Here is a 19175-nt window from a genome sequence, read left to right as displayed (position 1 = left end):
GAAGGAGGAGGCGGGATTCTCGCTCCCCCACGCTTCCCCCTCCCCTTTCCACCCGTATCCAATGGGAGGAGCGGGAAAGAGACGGAGGAGGAAGGCAGCCAATGGGAAGAGAGGGAAAGGGAAGGAGGTGGCCAATGGGAGAACCGGGAGAGGGGAGGGCGGGAAGAGCCGCCAAAGAGAGTCCTGTTGCCATGGAGACCGTGAGAGGGCCTGAGGCGTCCTCAGACTTGAGAGAAAAAGGAAAAGAAGGGAAAGAAAAAGTGAGTGAGGGAGAGAAGGAAGGAAGGAGGAGAAAGGAAGGAAGGAAGGAGGAAAAGTCACGAAAGGAAGGAAAAAGAACGAAGGGATGAATGAAGCAGAGCAGGGGCTAGTCCAGGCCTGGGCCTACTTCGGCCTTCCCTCCATAATTCCTCTCAGACTACAAGTTGTTGTCGAAGGCTTTCATGGCCGGGATCACAGGGTTGTTGTATGTCTTTCGGGCTGTGTGGCCATGTTCCAGAAGTATTCTCTCCTGACGTTTCGCCCACATCTATGGCAGGCATCCTCAGAGGTTGTGAGGCAAGTTGTTAGGAATTGTGGGAAAGGAGTCCAAAACACCTGGAAGGTTGAAGTGGGCCTATGCCTGGTGTAGATGCATACACACACATATACAATAGAGTCTCGCTTATCCAACGTAAACGGGCCGGCAGAACGTTGGATAAGTGAATATGTTGGATAATAAGGAGAGATTAAGGAAAAGCCTATTAAACATCAAATTAGGTTATGATTTTACAAATGAAGCACCAAAACATCATGTTATACAACAAATTTTACAGAAAAAGTAGTTCAATGTGCAGTAATGCTATGTAGTAATTACTGTATTTACGAATTTAGCAGCAAAATATCATGATATATTAAAAACATTGACTACAAAAATGCGTTGGATAATCCAGAACGTTGGATAAGCGAGTCTTGGATAAGTGAGACTCTACTGTATATATGTATACATCCAGCCCAACGCCCTTCTTTCTGCCATAAAATCAAAACCCTCCTGCTGAGGGAGATGTAGTTTTACAAAGGGAATTTTCAGGGATGCCTTCAATGACTGTAAGTTTTCAATGATTGTAAGACATCTTTCCACCATGTCTCCTGTATCAATTTAACAATATTTATTTATAAATAAATAAATAAACTCAAGGCGGCTTACAATAAATAGGCAAAAATTCAATGCCTAAAAACAGTGTACAAAACAACAATTCATATAAAAGCAGATACCATTACAAAATAAAATCACATTATATAAAATTTTAAACATATCCAAGATTAAAATCAATTCATCCAGAATCCAGAATATAATAATATATAATACTCATATTATTCTATACTAATATTATAATATATTGTATATATATATAGTAAAGGTAAAGGTTTTCCCCTGACGTTAAGTTCAATTGTGACCAACTCTGGGGGTTGGTGCTCATCTCTATTTCTAAGCTGAAGAGCCGGCGTTGTCCGTAGACACCTCCAAGGTCATGTGGCCATTGGCATGACTGCATGGAGCACCGTTACCTTCCCGCCGGAGCAGTACCTATTTTTTTAAAAAATCATTTTTATTAAAGAATATTTTAAAAGGATTTACATCTTCTAGTTTGCTAAAGGAAGGTATGGGGAGGGAAGGGACAGACCCTGTCTGTCTGAATTTGAAAGTCCCAGGGTAGCTGGACATGTTCATTCTCTGTAACTTTTTCCAGCTTGTAATCCCACCAGGTCTTTGTCACAGATGGTATTTGTGGTACAAGTTCCAATGAATCATCTGAGCAACGGTGTTATGCCTCTGTTTGTAGGCTGTCTGTGCGATATTCTTGCAGTAGCTGAGGTTGTGATCTATTGTTTCATCTGCTTCCTCGCAGAGTCTACATTTAGGATCTGTCGTCGACTTTTTATTATTATAGGAATATATACACCCCACTTGCCTCACCTCCAACAGACCTCTGAAGATGCCAGCCATAAAAGGTAAAGGGTTCCCCTGACGTTAAGTCCAGTCATGTCTGACTCTAGGGGTTGGTGCTCATCTCCATTTCTAAGCCGAAGAGCCGGCGTTGTCCATAGACACCTCCAAGGTCATGTGGCCGGGATGCCAGCCATAGATGTAGGTAAAATGTCAGAAGAGAATGCTACTGGGATGTGGCCATCCAGCCCCAAAAACCCACAGCGACCCAGTGATAATGGCCATGAAGGCCTTTGACAACACAGCCAAAAAAAACACACACATAATAAGGGATGGAGTCTTGAAAACAAAAGTTCTGCCACCAGATATTAACAGATTGGAAGAATGAACTCAAAAGCAAGCAGACGGGGAAAAGGCAGGCAGTGCAAGCCTCCTGTGCACAACGCAGGTGAAGGAAATGCGGCAAAGTGCCACAGGTGGCAAGGCTGGCTCTCTTTCTGGGGGAGGATCCAGAGCCAGGAGCCGCTTCCCGGGAGCCCAAGGCGGATGGACGGCTTTGGAAAGGTGAGACTCTTCTTTCTCTCCCCTGGACATAAATACCTGTGAGCCCTTCTCCTGGAGGAAGGGGCCCTGGAAGGGAGACCTTACTGCTTTCTTGGGAAGAGTTTTGCAAACTGGGGAAGCCTTTCTTGCGTTCCTGCTTGCATTCCTCTCTCCAAGGAGCTGTGAGGCCGGCAAACAAATACAGCAGTTCCATTAGCCATGGGCCAACTTTGTCCCTCCAGGTGTTTTGGACTTCAACTCCCACAATTCCTAACAGCCGGTGTTTGACCATTTGATAAAATATTATGTTCCTGGTTTGAAAGCTTTATTTCCTGTTGAATTGTGTGGCCCTTTCTTTGAAAGAAGTTTTTCTATTCCGGGAACTTTGTTTTTGTGTCACAAACTATGTTGAATTGGTTGAGACTCACTGAGATATTAATTGAAAAACTAGAGCAAAATGTGCTCCAGGATAATGACAAAGTTTTTGCACTTTCATAAACTTTCCCCATGTTTTTGTGATAGACCCAATTAGGGAATGGCATTTCTAACCCAGAGACAAAAGTCATAGTGTTACATCGTGTTAACCCCATTGTATCAATTGATGGTGATGTTTGTTTTTATTACTTTTCTTTACGTTTTATTACTTTGTATTTTGTGTTTTTAATTTGTTTATTATAACCGAATGTTATGTTGATATTGTTTCCTACTTTTGGAACATTGTGAGCTGCCCCGAGTCCCCACGGGGAGATGGTGGCGGGGTATAAATAAAGTTTTATTATTATTTTATTATTTATTATTATTACTTATCTGGGTTTTAACCGTTATTTTGTTTTTTGTTTTGGGCTTGGCTCCATGTTAGCCGTCCTGAGTCCCTTCAGGAAGATGGTGGCGGGGTAGAAAAAATAAAGTATTATTATTATTATTATTATTATTATTATTATTATTATTATTATTATTACAGTAGAGTCTCACTTATCCAACACTCGCTTATCCAACGTTCTGGATTATCCAACACATTTTTGTAGTCAATGTTTTCAATATATCGTGATACTTTGGTGCTAAATTCGTAAATACAGTAATTACTACATAGCATTACTGTGTATTGAACTACTTTTTCTGCCAAATTTGTTGTCTAACATGTTGATTTGGTGCTTCATTTGTAAAATCATAACCTAATTTGATGTTTAATAGGCTTTTCCTTAATGCCTCCTTATTATCCAACATATTCGCTTATCCAACATTCTGCTGGCCCGTTTATGTTGGATAAGTGAGACTCTACTGTATTATTATTCACTTGGCAGTATGCCTCGGCTGAACGACTGGGTTCATCTACATTGGACACTGAATGCAGTTTGGTACTGTTTGAATTACTATAGGATTGTCGTTTTTACAAGGTCTTTCACCTTCTCTGCCTAAGAGAGTGGGCATTCATCCTCACCAAACTTCTCTTGACTCTCGGTTAACCAGCACTCTCAAGCAACCGGAGAGGTGGATTGAAGAAATCATACTTTCAATAAAAAAGCTATTATTGGTCCAGATATGATATTCAATATATCCCATATGCATTGGGATAACAATACAAAAGGTTTGCTAGGGTAGATCCTCTCTCACTCAGACTCAGCCCCCCCCCCCCCCCCCCAATCAAACTCCTGGCTACGGGCCTGGACTTGGAGAAGTTTGTCTGCAACTCCTGGGTTCCACCAGCTGATATGATAACTAGTATGACTCTGGAGACCAGTTTTCGAATTCCAGCTCATCCATAGACATCACTGGGTGGTTTCGCCCCAAATCGCTCAGGGATGTCTATAGATGATCTGGGATTCAAATCCTCCTTTCCAGAGTCATACCCTGTTTCCCCTAAAATAAGACATCCCCAGAAAATAAGACCTAGTAGAAGTTTTGCTGAATTGCTAAATATAAGGCCTCCCCCGAAAGTAAGACCTAGCAAAGGTTTTGTTTGGAAGCATGCCCAACGAACAGAACACCAGAGCATACAGGATCGGTAAATGTACATACCATAAAGTATTGTACATGGAAATAATGGTACAGTAGAGTCTCACTTATCCAACGTTCTGGATTATCCAACACATTTTTGTAGTCAATGTTTTCAATGCATTGTGATCTTTTGGTGCTAAATTCGTAAATACAGTAATTACTACATAGCATTAATGTGTAATGAACTACTTTTTCTGTCAAATTTGTTGTATAACATGATGTGTTGGTGCTTACTTTATAAAATCATAACCTAATTTGATGTTTAATAGGCTTTTCCTTAATCCCTCCTTATTATCCAAGATATTCGCTTATCCAAGCTTCTGCCGGCCTGTTTAGCTTGGATAAGTGAGACTCTACTGTACTAATAATACAATATAATAATATTAATTATACATTATATATTACATGTAATATTATTAATAATATTACAATATAGAGATATAGTACAATATGGCAGCCCATTTATGTTGGATAAGTGAGACTCTACTGTAGTAACAAGAAATTCTTGATAGGATTCACAGTTTGTCTGGTTATGCTGGTTTGTGATGACAACTACTGTACAGTATATAATAAATGTTCAATTTTTTTGTTCAACAATAAATGTGAATTCTTCTTCATGGAAGAATAAGACATCTCCTGAAAATAAGACCCAGAGCATCTTTCAGAGCAAAAATTAATATAAGACACTGTCTTATTTTCGGGGAAACATGGTAGGCTGCCAATGCAAACTTTCTCTTAAGAAACCTTGCCAAGAAACCCCCGTGATAGGTCCACCATAAGTTGGACATCTTGGAGGTTCACAACAAGAACAGCAACTTCACCATTGAAAGGCATCCTTAAGTGGGCTTCATTGCCATAGCAAAAGGTAAAGGTTTTCCGCTGACATTAAGTCCAGTCGAGTCCGACTCTAGGGGTTGGTGCTCATCTCCATTTCTAAGCCTAAGAGCCAGCGTTGTTTGTAGACACCTCCAGGGTCATGTGGCCGGCATGACTGCATGGAGCACCATTACCTTCCCACCAGAGCAGTACCTATTGATCTACTCACACTCTTGGGGATGGTGCTCATCTCTATTCCTAAGCCAAAGAGCCAGCGTTGTCCGTAGGCACCTCCAAGGTCATGTGGCCACTGGCATGACTGCATGGAGCCCGTTACTTTCCCACCAGAGCAGTACCTATTGATCTACTCACACTCTTGGGGATGGTGCTCATCTCTATTCCTAAGCCAAAGGGCCGGCGTTATCTGTAGACACCTCCAAGGTTATGTGGCCACTGGCATGACTGCATGGAGCACCGTTACCTTCCCACCGGAGCAGTAGCTATTGATCTACTCACATTTGCATGTTTTCGAACTGCTAGGTTGGCAGACGCTGGGGCTGACAGCGGGAGCTCATCCCGCTCCCTGGATTTGAACTGCCAACCTTTCGGTCTGCAAGTTCAGCAGCTCAGCAGTTTAACCCCCCGCGCCATACCAAGGCAAATTTTGCCACCTCGGGTTTTATAGAAAAAAATTGTGGTTGCTATTCTGGGTGCTTCTTTTTTGTTGGCCCAAGTTTTGTTTTCTGAAACTCTCTGTCGTTCTGGAGCCACCTTTGACTATTTCGCCATCAAGGAAATGAAATATACCTGTCTGATGAGGAAAAAGATCTCTGGAAGGCCGATTAATGATTGCTAATGTCAACAGGGATATAAACCTGCCCAGGTTCGAGGAAAGAGCAGAGATGGGTTGGTAGAACAACCAGTTCGAACAGTACTTTCCAGCTGTCCAAGCCGGTGGTAAGAACTGTACTTTTCCATTTATTGTACTTTCTTTTTTCCCTTGTGATCTTAAAAAAGACCAGGGTCAATTTGCTTTCTTTCGGTGTTTTGAGATCTTAAACTCTGCCTGTTGAAATGTTGCTTGTTTGGAATTGTGCGATGGAAAGAAAGTTTGCTTCTTCCTGCAGCTTTTTGTTAAACGTTTGTTCTAGATTCTTTTCCTTTACCAGACTTATCCAATAGATAGACACTAAGTTTCCTCCCAGATCAAATAAAGCATGTTTAATTCCCCTGTGGCGCAGTGTGTTAAAGTGCTGAGCTGCTGAACTTGTGGACCAAGAGGTCGCAGGTTCAAATCCAGGGAGCGGAATGAGCGCCTGCTGTTAGTCCCAGCTTCTGCCAACCTAGCAGTTCGAAAACATGCAAATGTGAGTAGATCAATATATACTGCTCCGGTGGGAAGGTAACGGTGCTCCATGCAGTCATGCCAGTGGCCACATAACCTTGGAGGTGTCTACGGATAATGCCGGCTCTTTGGCTTAGGAATAGAGATGAGCACCAACCCCCAGAATGTGAGTAGATCAATAGGTACTGCTCCAGTGGGAAGGTAGCATTGGCGCTCCATGCAGTCATGCCAGTGGCCACATGACCTTGGAGGTGTCTACGGACAACGCCGGCTCTTCGGCTTAGAAATGGAAATGAGCAGACACGACTAGACTTGATGTCAGGGGAAAACCTTTACCTTTATCTTTAATTCCCCTAGAAATGCAGGCATTTTTAAAGAGCAAGTCAAGTGATGCTATTATTTTTAGCTTTGACTATGTTTTAATGGATTTTAACTGTGGATTTTAATATGTTGTCGAAGGTTTTCATGGCCAGAATCACTGGGTTGCTGTTAGTTTCCTGGGCTGTATGGCCATGTTCCAGAAGCATTCTCTCCTGACGTTTCGCCCACATTTATGGCAAGCATCCTCAGAGTTTGTGAAGTCTGTTAGACACTACGCAAGAGGGGTTGATATATCTGTGGGAATAGCAGGACTCTGAAAACACAGCAATTCCAGACAGGGAACAATCAGGGCCAGCTAACTCCTCCCAACGAAGAATTTCCCCAGGCAGGATGCCAACAGGCTTTGAAGCTGAAAGGCGATTCAATCCTAATCAAGATGGCCCATGGCAACATTCACACTTGCCTCAAACAGACAAGAGTTCTTTCTCCCACCTTGAATATCATTCCACAGAAACCCCACTTGCCTAGTTTCCATCGGACCTCACAATCTCTGAGGATGCCTGCCATAGATGTGGGCGAAACACCAGGAGAGAATGCTTCTGGAGCATGGCCAGACAGCCTGGAAATCTCACAGGAACTGAGTGATTCCGGCCGTGATTGCACACTGTTATGTTTCATTCTGTCTTAATGTTTGCTTATTTGTATACTTTAAATTTTGTGGTCATACTGTTAATTGTCAGCCGCTTTGAGTCTCCTTCGGGAGAGCTAAAGCATGGTTTAAATAAACATAACAGTAAAAGAATAATAAATGTATATGACTTAAATACAAACCTATAAAATGGAAAGTAGTTTGTGACAATAGTCTGGGGGGCCATTTAGTAAGATAAAGGTCCCCAAACAGTAGAGCTGGCTTTCCATATTTCAAAGCAAAGTAATGGCAATAACAGCTTGAGTCCCTTTTATCCAGAATTTTGGAATCCAAAATGCTACAAAATCCAAAGTTGTCTATTTTGGTGGCTGAGAGAATGACACCTTTTGCTTTCCCTCCAAGTTATCTCATTATGTATATGCATGCAGATTGCAAAAGTAGTAACAATACTGTAATAATAATAATAACAACAAATTGCACAGACAGACTACAAACAGAGGCACAACTGTGTGGCCCAAATGATCCATTGGAACTTATGCCTCAAGTACTACCTCCCAGCAGCAAAGAATTGGTGGGATCACAAACCAGCAAAGGTTGTGGAAAATGAACACGCAAAGATACTGTGGGACTTCCGAATCCAGACTGACAAAGTTCTGGAAGACAACACACCAGACATCACAGTTGTGGAAAAGAACAAGGTTTGGATCATTGATGTCGCCATCCCAGGTGACAGTCGCATTGACGAAAAACAACAGGAAAAACTCAGCCGCTATCAGGATCTCAAGATTGAACTTCAAAGACTCTGGCAGAAACCAGTGCAGGTGGTCCCAGTGGTGATGGGCACACTGGGTGCCGTGCCAAAAGATCTCAGCCGGCATTTGGAAACAATAGACATTGACAAAATTACGATCTGCCAACTGCAAAAGGCCACCCTGCTGGGATCTGCACGCATCATCCGAAAATACATCACACAGTCCTAGACACTTGGGAAGTGTTCGACTTGTGGTTTTGTGAAACGAAATCCAGCATATCTATCTTGTTTGCTGTGTCATACAATGTCATTGTGTCAATAATAATATGAACCCATCTTTCTCCATGGATAACATATTAAAACAAACATATGCAGTTAAAATACACAAGCCAGTTAAGTCATGTGTTTGAAAGAATATACTCAATACATAATAAAGAGCAATAAAACTTTAGTAGTGTTGCTATGCAAACAGTAAAGCACTTTTATTTGCATCTCTCCTTTTGCAAACAGAATTTCTTGGCTTTGCTCCACTTGTCAGAATTGGGATGCTTCTGCAGCGCTGGCAGATGTGTGTTGTCAAAGGCTTTCATTTCAAGAATCACAGAGTTGTTGTGTGTTTTCTGGGCTGTATGGCCATGTTCCAGAAGCATTCTCTCCTGACGTTTTGCCCACATCTATGACAGGCATCCTCAGAGGTTGTGAGTTATATGGAGAAACTAAGGAAGGAAGGTTTATATATCTCTGGAAGATCCAGGGTAGGGGAAGGAACTTTTGTCTGTGTGAATATTGTAATTAATCACCTTGATTAGCATTAAATGGCCTTCCAAGCTTCCTGTTCTGGCCTGGGGGAATCCTTTGTTCAGAGTTGTTAGCTGCCCCTGATTGATTCATGTCTGGAATTCTGGCAGATGTCTTTGTATCAGGAGAGACTTTCTTCACAAATTGATGTATCGATATGTGTGGTTAAATCAACGTTGGATATCACTATTGGATATACCAACTAGCGTTGTGCATTCATGTGGAATTGCTGTTCGTTTTGTATCATTTAATTCGTATTGTCTCATTTTTATATTTGTGTCCCATTAACGAAAATGGGCCACCTATGCAACACGAATTTTCATCTGGCTAACAAAAAACACCAAAAGTTTTGTGCCATTGGCGGCAATGGGAGGGTTTCCGAGGCTCATCCCCCCCTTTTTTACTGTGAATTGTGTTTATGTTGTTGTTTATTTTGTTTCATTATGTTGTTCGGGCCTCTTCCCCATGTAAGCTGCCTCGAGTCCGCATGAGGAGATGGTGGCGGGGTATAAATAAACTATTATTATTATTATTATTATTATTATTATTATTATTATTTTAGCCCACCAACTTTTAAAATGTTTGGATCTTCCCCAGAGTATTATTGTTATTAATAATATTATTACATTAATTCCCATTGGCACACACCCGATATAATGCAGAGGGAGGCATTTCCCTCTCCCAGGCTTAGCTCGGAATCCCAGATCCTTTTTCATATACGTTTTATATATATAAATATTATTATATTAACACCCATTGGTACACATCAGCTGTAAGCCCGCTGTCAGTACCTGCTTATTGTTACGGGGCAGAAATAAAACGAAAGCAAGCATGATGACAGAGCGGCTTTCGTTTTCGTGTCGCCTCACGTTTCATATGAAAATGTCATCCGTTTTGTATATATAAAAATATTATTATATTAACACCCATTGGTAGACGTCAGCTGTAAGCCCTCTGTCAGTACCTGCTTATTGTTACGGGGCAAAAATAAAACGAAAGCAAGCATGATAACAGAGCGACTTTCGTTTTCGTGTCGCCTCACGTTTCATATGAAAATGTCATCCGTTTTGTATATATATAAATATTATTATATTAACACCCATTGGTAGACGTCAGCTGTAAGCCCTCTGTCAGTACCTGCTTATTGTTACGGGGCAGAAACAAAACGAAAGCAAGCACAATGACAACAGCGACTTTCGTTTTCGTGTTGCCTCACGTTTCATATGAAAATGTCATCCGTTTTGTATATATATATATATAAATATTATTATATTAACACCCATTGGTAGACGTCAGCTGTAAGCCCTCTGTCAGTACCTGCTTATTGTTACGGGGCAGAAATAAAACGAAAGCAAGCATGATGACAGAGCGACTTTCGTTTTCGTGTCGCCTCACGTTTCATATGAAAATGTCATCCGTTTTGTATATATATAAATATTATTATATTAACACCCATTGGTACACATCAGCTGTAAGCCCGCTGTCAGTGCCTGCTTATTGTTACGGGGCAGAAACAAAATGAAAGCAAGCATGATGACAGAGCGACTTTCGTTTTCGTGTCTCCTCACGTTTCATATGAAAATGTCATCCGTTTTGTGTATATATAAATATTATTATATTAACACCCATTGGTAGACGTCAGCTGTAAGCCCTCTGTCAGTACCTGCTTATTGTTACGGGGCAAAAATAAAACGAAAGCAAGCATGATAACAGAGCGACTTTCGTTTTCGTGTCGCCTCACGTTTCATATGAAAATGTCATCCGTTTTGTATATATATAAATATTATTATATTAACACCCATTGGTAGACGTCAGCTGTAAGCCCTCTGTCAGTACCTGCTTATTGTTACGGGGCAGAAACAAAACGAAAGCAAGCACAATGACAACAGCGACTTTCGTTTTCGTGTTGCCTCACGTTTCATATGAAAATGTCATCCGTTTTGTATATATATATATATAAATATTATTATATTAACACCCATTGGTAGACGTCAGCTGTAAGCCCTCTGTCAGTACCTGCTTATTGTTACGGGGCAGAAATAAAACGAAAGCAAGCATGATGACAGAGCGACTTTCGTTTTCGTGTCGCCTCACGTTTCATATGAAAATGTCATCCGTTTTGTATATATATAAATATTATTATATTAACACCCATTGGTACACATCAGCTGTAAGCCCGCTGTCAGTGCCTGCTTATTGTTACGGGGCAGAAACAAAATGAAAGCAAGCATGATGACAGAGCGACTTTCGTTTTCGTGTCTCCTCACGTTTCATATGAAAATGTCATCCGTTTTGTGTATATATAAATATTATTATATTAACACCCATTGGTAGACGTCAGCTGTAAGCCCTCTGTCAGTACCTGCTTATTGTTACGGGGCAGAAACAAAACGAAAGCAAGCATGATGACAGAGCGACTTTCGTTTTCGTGTCGCCTCACGTTTCATATGAAAATGTCATCCGTTTTGTATATATATAAATATTATTATATTAACACCCATTGGTAGACGTCAGCTGTAAGCCCTCTGTCAGTACCTGCTTATTGTTACGGGGCAGAAACAAAACAAAAGCAAGCACAATAACAAGAGCGGCTATCGTTTTCGTGTTGCCTCACGTTTCATATGAAAATGTCATCCGTTTTGTGTATATGAATGGTCAAAACAAAACGATAGCACAAACGAAATGAGGGGAAAAAATTGCGCACACCTCTAATACCAACTGGGGCTGATGGGAGTTGTTGGCCAAAATATATGAAGGAACAAAGTTTCCTACTGCTGGTTTCAAATGGTGACAACAAAGTTATAGATAGGATTATTGTTATTTGATCTGTTTTACCGCTTTGTTTTATTGTTGTCGACTGGGCTTGGCCCCATGTAAGCCGCCCCAAGTCCCTTCGGGGAGATGGGGCGGGGTATAAAAATAAAATTATTATTATTATTATTATTATTATTAAAAAACTTTTTCCAATTGTGACCGACTTTGGTGATGACATTTTGTCAATTAAAAAAAATCCCTGTAAATTATTTTAATTTTCTTTCTTTCTCCTCCCATCTCAACTCAACAGTGAGGTGCTTGAAAGTGATACCTCTCATTAAATTATAATATGGAACCGGTCGCGGGCTCATGCCAGTGTTGCCTTTCCAGTTCGGGGTAAATTAAGAACATGTCGCAAAGCATTGTGGTGCCAACCATTCAACTAGGGTAGTTTTGTTATATCGAGGGCTTGAAGTTTCTCTGTATTGTTTTTAAGTCTTGTTTTCTGCTTGACCTTCCATGCCCAAGACTAGCAAGGCAATGTGTTGGTTAAAATGTGAAAAGTGAAATATAGGTTGTGTATATATATATCCCTTCTCATCCCGTCCCCTTTGGCTCTCGTCTTCCTTAACTGGCGGTCTTTGGACAGCTTGGATTGAAGTTTGGACATCAAATGTTCCATTGGCTGGGAGTGCTGGCATTTGCAGTCCAGTATCAATTTGCTTTATAGTTTTCCTCAGTGTTTTCAATGCCTGGCTGGGCTTTTCCCACCAGCTATTTCCTGGTCACACAATACTGCAACGACGTAATTATGAAAAAATATATACCTGTCAGCACTGACCTTTGTCTCAAGTTATTTATGGTGGCATGAAAAGTGACTTGCGAAACCGAGACTTCGAACGGTACTGTTTGCATCCCCCCCAAGTTGCCAAAACAATCAAATGTACTCTTCTCGGGTTACTTTTCAAATCTTTCTATGCAATATGGAGGATTTCTGTAAATGTTCTCTTTTTAGAAAGTCATACTATTGAACGAGGAAAATAAACAAAGGTGAAGCAGATCACTTTACCTGTCCTGGAGATATTTTGTGCTTTGTTTTTACCCTGTTGTTTTTCATCAATCCGACTGTCACCTGGTATGGCAACATCAATAATCCAAACTTTTTTTCTTTTCCACAACTGTGAAGTCGGGTGTGTTGTGTTTCGAAACTTTGTCAGTCTGGATTCGAAAGTCTCACAGTATTTTTGCGTTCTCATTTTCCACTAGCTTTGCAGGTTTGTGATCCCACCAGTTCTTTACTACTAGCAGGTGGTACAGTAGAGTCTCACTTATCCAACACTCGCTTATCCAACATTCTGGATTATTCAATGCATTTTTGTAGTCAATGTTTCCAATACATCGTGATATTTTGGTGCTGAATTCATAAATACAGTAATTACTACATAGCATTACTGCGTATTGAACTACGTTTTCTGTCAAATTTGTTGTATAACATGATGTTTTGGTGCTTAATTTGTAAAATCATAACCTATTTTGATGTTCAATAGGCTTTTTCTTAATCTTTCCTTATTATCCAACATATTCGCTTATCCAACATTCTGCCGGCCCATTTATGTTGGATAAGTGAGACTCTACTGTACTTGTGACACAAGTTCCAGTGAATCATTTGGACCACATAGTTGTGCCTCTGTTTGTAGTCTATCAGTGCAATTTTCTTACAGCAGCTGAGGATATTATGATCAGTAGTTTCGTCAGTTTCCTTGCACAGTCTGTATTCTGGGTCACTGGCTGATTTTTCGATCTTGGCTTTAATTGAATTTGTTCTGATGGCTTGCTCCTGGGCTGCAAGGATCAGGCCTTCTGTCTCCTTCTTCTGTGTTCCAGGTCTTCTCCTTATCATCTTTTCCTTCAATTTTGTCAAGGAACTTTCCATGCAATGTTTTGTTGTGCCAGCTGTCAGCTCTAGTTTGTAGTGCGGTTTTCTTGTACTGATTCTTTGTCTGCCATGCTTTGAGAATTTACCTATTATTTACTTCAATCAAAGCAGGTTCATCCCTTTGCTTTACATATTCTTCAAGGGCATATTCTTCTTCTTTGACTGCTTGCTTTGCTTGTAAGAGTCCTCTGCCACCGGATCTTGTAGGCAAATATAGCCAGTCAACATCACTGCGAGGACACAGTGAATGATGTGGTGAATTATTATTGTTATTAATATTATTATTGTATTGTCTTAAATAAGGTCCGTTATGGAATCATTAAGAAACTGAAGCAATCTGCTGAACTGAGATAAAGGTTTTCCGACACCATGGCTTTTCACTACAACGAAGCCTTTGAGAACGCGGAGTATCCTTCCTCTGAGTCCCTGGAGGCAGATGACCCAGGCTATCACTATGCGGAAACACTGGAGATTGACCGAATGTAAGTCTGATGTACAGCAGAGCCCGTTATGACTGCGGGCTTAATATAGATAACTTTCCATGCAGAATTGTTTGGAATCCATCAGAAGAGATGTTGCATGGGATTGCAATGTTAGTAGTGCATTCAGGATGGCACTGTTGGGTTCCTTTCCTAGGGCCTGAGAGCTCCTTTGAACCACGGTCAGTTGCATGGAAGGCACAATTCCCATTGTACTCAAGGCACCAAAGCCTACATTTGCCATACTTTATTCAAAATCAGTTTTAAACCTCATGCCTTATTTTAGTGTAATTTCTCCCTGGGTACCATGCTCTCCCTCCTATCTCCTCCCAAAGAACAGTCATTGGGTTCTTGACCAAAGAAGGATTTATTGCAGCGGACATCCACAAAAGTCTCAGAAACAAGTACAGTGAAGCAACAATTGAAGAGAGTAATGGGTGAAGATTTATATTTTTATTTACCGTGTCAGAAGCAAATTGAGAATACAGTTATAATGTATAGAAAAACCACAAACAAATTTTAAAACTTGGCATGATACTAAATGTCCTTTGACCAGAATCTGACCACTTGGAGTGCCTCTGGTGTCGCTGTGAGAAGGTCTTCCATTGTGCATGTGCTCAGGCTGCATTGTAATAGGTAGTCTGTGGTTTGCTCTTCCCCACCTCATTTCTTAAAGTTATCTCTGCATCTTGTGATGCCAGAACGCAGTCTGTTCAGTGCCTTCCAAGTTACCCAGTCTTCTGTGTGCCCAGGAGGGAGTCTCTCATCTGGTATCAGTCTGGTATCAGTGCTCACCAATGCGTCGTCTTCATCATGGAAAGAAGTGACAAGTGGAGTGCCGCAGGGCTCCGTCCTGGGCCCGGTTCTGTTCAACATCTTTATTAACGGCTTAGACGAAGGGTTAGAAGGCACGATCATCAAGTTTGCAGACGACACAAAACTGGGAGGGATAGCTAACACTCCAGAAGACAGGAGCAGAATTCAAAACGATCTTGACAGACTAGAGAGATGGGCCGTAACTAACAAAATGAAGTTCAACAGGGACAAATGCAAGAGACTTCACTTCAGCAGAAAAAATGGAAATCAAAGATACAGAATGGGGGACGCCTGGCTTGACAGCAGTGTGTGCGAAAAAGACCTTGGAGTCCTCGTGGACAACAAGTTAAACATGAGCCAACAATGTGATGCGGCTGCTAAAAAAGCCAATGGGATTCTGGCCTGCATAAATAGGGGAATAGCGTCTAGATCCAGGGAAGTCATGCTCCCCCTTATTCTATTCTGCCTTGGTCAGACCACACCTGGAATATTGTGTCCAATTTTGGGCACCACAGTTGAAGGGAGATGTTGACAAGCTGGAAAGCGTCCAGAGGAGGGCGACTAAAATGATGAAGGGTCTGGAGAACAAGCCCTATGAGGAGCGGCTTAAAGAGCTGGGCATGTTTAGCCTGCAGAAGAGAAGGCTGAGAGGAGACATGATGAGGGCCATGTACAAATACGTGAAGGGAAGTCCTAGGGAGGAGGGAGGGAGCTTGTTTTCTGCTGCCCTGCAGACTAGGACACAGAACAATGGCTTCAAACTACAGGAAAGGAGATTCCACCTGAACATCAGGAAGAACTTCCTCACTGTGAGAAGGGCTGTTCGACAGTGGAACTCTCTCCCCGGGGCCGTGGTGGAGGCTCCTTCCTTGGAGGCTTTTAAGCAGAGGCTGGATGGCCATCTGTCGGGGGTGCTTTGAATGCGATTTCCTGCTTCTTAGCAGGGGGTTGGACTAGATGGCCCATGTGGTCTCTTCCAACTCTACTATTCTATGATTCTATGGATTGAAGTTGTTGGTTTTAGCCTGCCACTTTTGGACTCTCGCTTGCTGAGGTATTCCTGAAAGTATCTCTGTAGATCTTAGGAAGCTGTTTCTTGATTTAAGGCATTGGCATGCTGGCAGATATCCGAACAGGTCCTTTCATTACTGGCTGCTACTTCCCGACGGATGTCAGGTGGAGCAATACCAGCCAAACAGTATAATTTCTCCAGCAGTGTTGGGTGTAGACATCCTGTGATAATGTGGCATGTCTCATCAAGAGCCACATCCACTGGATGAATGGCATAAGCACTTTGCATTGTTTTAAACTTGTATATTGTATTTTATGACTATTTTATGACTGTTTTAACTGTTTTAATCGTTTTAGTTTATTGTATATCAGTGTAACGGCATCAATTATTATTACAATATAAATACTGTAAATAAATAAATAAATAAAGTGGGGTATAAATAATAATAATCATCATCATATTCATAACAATATTTTCCTGCGCAGGAGATCTGCTGAAAGAAGCACTTCTTTCCATTACAACCCCTACGATTCCTCTGCCTACAATTCCTATGGAGAGCACAACGAGGAAAGGACACGGAGGCAGAATCCCTCCATTCATATACCCATGAACTCAAGGCGGATTCCGGATTCCAGTAGCGAGTACGGATTAAGAGATTCTTCATTTGGAACGCCCAGTTCAAATCCATATGGAAATGCACATGGTACGTAACTGTAGTGTGTATGTGTGTGAGAAAAAGAGAGAATGGGGAGAGGCTGATTGAGATACGAAGATTCACACTCAATTTCTACTCTTGACTGGATGGACTATGTAGGGGAAGGGCTAGTGGGACTGAAGCACAACCCAAGGACTAGCCAAGCCTGGCTTTGTTTAGATTAAAAGTCATGATTCTCAAAGTGTGCTCTGGGGAACCCTTGGATTTCTGCTATTATTATTATTATATTATTATTATTATTGTTATTCTTGTTGTTGTTACAAAAGCTGGGAGTGCTTTGATTACGCTTTTCCTGCATGGCAGAAAGAAGGGCATTGGGTTTGTTCCTATTATTCCTATTATTGCTACTACTGCTATTATTGCAAAGGCTGGGTGGCCATCTGTTGGGTGTGCTTTTGATTGTGCTTTTTCTGCATGGCAGAAAGAAAGGTGTTGAAACTGAATGGCCCTTGGTGTTGCTCCTATTATTATTATTATCGTTATTATAAAGCCTGGGTGGCCATCTGTTGGGGGTGCTTTGTTTGTGCTTTTCCTGCATGGCAGAAGGGGGTCAGACTGGATAGCCCCTGGAGTTGTTCCTATTATTATTATTATTGCAAAGGTTGGGTGGCCATCTGTTGGGGATGATTTGATTGTGTTTTACGACATGGCAGAAAGAAGGGAGTTGGACCAGGTGGCCATCTGTTGGGGGTGCTTTGATTGTGCTTTCCCAGTATGGCAGAAGGCTGTTCGACTGGATGGCCCCTTGGGATGTGTGTATTATTGCCATTGTTGTTGTTGTTGTTGTTACAAAGGTTGTATGGCCATCTTTTGGGAGTGCTTTGATATTGCTTTTCCTGCATGGCGGAAGAGGGTTGGATGACCCTTGAGGTTGCTCCTATTACAGTTATTACTATTGTTATTACAAAGGCTGGGTGGACATCTATTGGGGTTGCTTTGATATTGCTTTCACTGCATGGCTGAAGGGGGTCGGATGACACTTAAGGTTGCTCTTATTATTACTATTATCATTACAAAGGCTGGGTGGCCATTTGTCGGGGGTGCTTTGATTGAGCTTTCCTTGCATGGCAGAATAAAGGGGGTTGTACTGGATGACCCCTGGGGTTGCTCCTATTATTATTATTATTATTATTATTATTATTATTATTATTATTGCAAAGGATGGATAGCCATCTGTCAGAGTTGCTTTGATTGTGCTTTCCCTGCATGGCAGAATAAAGGTGTTGGACTGGATTGCCTCTGGGGTTACTCCTATTATTATTATTATTATTATTATTATTATTATTATTATTATTATTATTGCTGCAAAGGCTGGATAGCCATCTGTCAGAGTTGCTTTGATTGAGCTTTCCTTGCTTGGCAGAATAAAGGGGGTTGTACTGGATGACTCCTGGGGTTGCTCCTATTATTATTATTATTATTATTATTATTATTATTATTATTATTGCAAAGGCTGGATAGCCATCTGTCAGAGTTGCTTTGATTGAGCTTTCTTTGCTTGGCAGAATAAAGGGGGTTGTACTGGATGACTCCTGGGGTTGCTCCTATTATTATTATTATTATTATTATTATTATTATTATTATTGCAAAGGATGGATAGCTATCTGTCAGAGTTGCTTTGATTGTGCTTTCCCTGCATGGCAGAATAAAGGGGTTGGACTGGATGGCCTCTGGGGTTACTCCTATTATTATTATTATTATTATTATTATTATTATTATTATTACTACTATTATTGCAAAGGTTGGGTGGCTATCTGTTTGGGGTGCTTTGATTGTGCTTTTCCTTCCACTCCCACAATTCCTAACACCTAGTAGGAGAGACAATATGATAACCTTTCATCAACAATGAGCGTACGAGCTCAAACCAGTATACGGTTCATCCGATAAATATCTGCTGGTGAACATCTAGAACTTCAACGAGAACATTTCAGGCCAAGTTGTATCCCTTGCCCTCCTGTGTGTTTTGGAAAACTTTCAGGAGGAGACGGACACATGCCAGTTCTGCATTCTTCTTTTGTCTCCAACAGTCAATCCTTCATTTGACTACGAGGCGGAATTTGCACAGACTTTACCTACGGACAGTCATGCTCCGAATCACCATTATACTCGGAAACCTTCTGCTCCATCCAACGGAGGTAAAACCTAATGGCTTTGTTGAATAACACTATATGACACAACTTCCATCCATTGTCCTTCCCTAACGCTTAATGCAACCTACTGATTGCGATTCTCAATCAGATTTGACTTGATTCTCCTCTTATGTTTGTAAAGTGCTTATACTTTAAAGTGTTTTAATCGACATGCCTAACAAGCAGGAA

At 41.3% G+C, this 19175-nt stretch overlaps 1 protein-coding gene across 5 annotated transcripts in view; it reads left to right on the top strand.

Annotated features, from left to right (window-relative positions):
* Window positions 1-95: 95 nt before the first annotated feature.
* Window positions 96-19175, top strand: part of tmc5 (transmembrane channel like 5) — a 53440-nt gene continuing 34360 nt past the window's right edge. Inside the window, exons 1-5 of one of the 5 annotated variants that reach the window (XM_062964714.1) lie at window positions 2371-2491; window positions 6147-6238; window positions 14139-14317; window positions 16628-16845; window positions 18885-18992. In XM_062964714.1, coding sequence (XP_062820784.1) covers window positions 14205-14317; window positions 16628-16845; window positions 18885-18992 — 439 coding nt within the window. In that variant the 5' untranslated portion in view covers window positions 2371-2491; window positions 6147-6238; window positions 14139-14204. The other 4 variants (XM_062964718.1, XM_062964716.1, XM_062964715.1 and 1 more) reach the window with 4 other exon arrangements.

This window comes from Anolis carolinensis, unplaced genomic scaffold (assembly GCF_035594765.1).
Source record: "Anolis carolinensis isolate JA03-04 unplaced genomic scaffold, rAnoCar3.1.pri scaffold_13, whole genome shotgun sequence".
Taxonomy (NCBI): Eukaryota; Metazoa; Chordata; class Lepidosauria; order Squamata; family Dactyloidae; genus Anolis; species Anolis carolinensis.
Note: the sequence above shows the minus strand (reverse complement) of the source record. Positions and strands in the feature narration are given on the sequence as shown.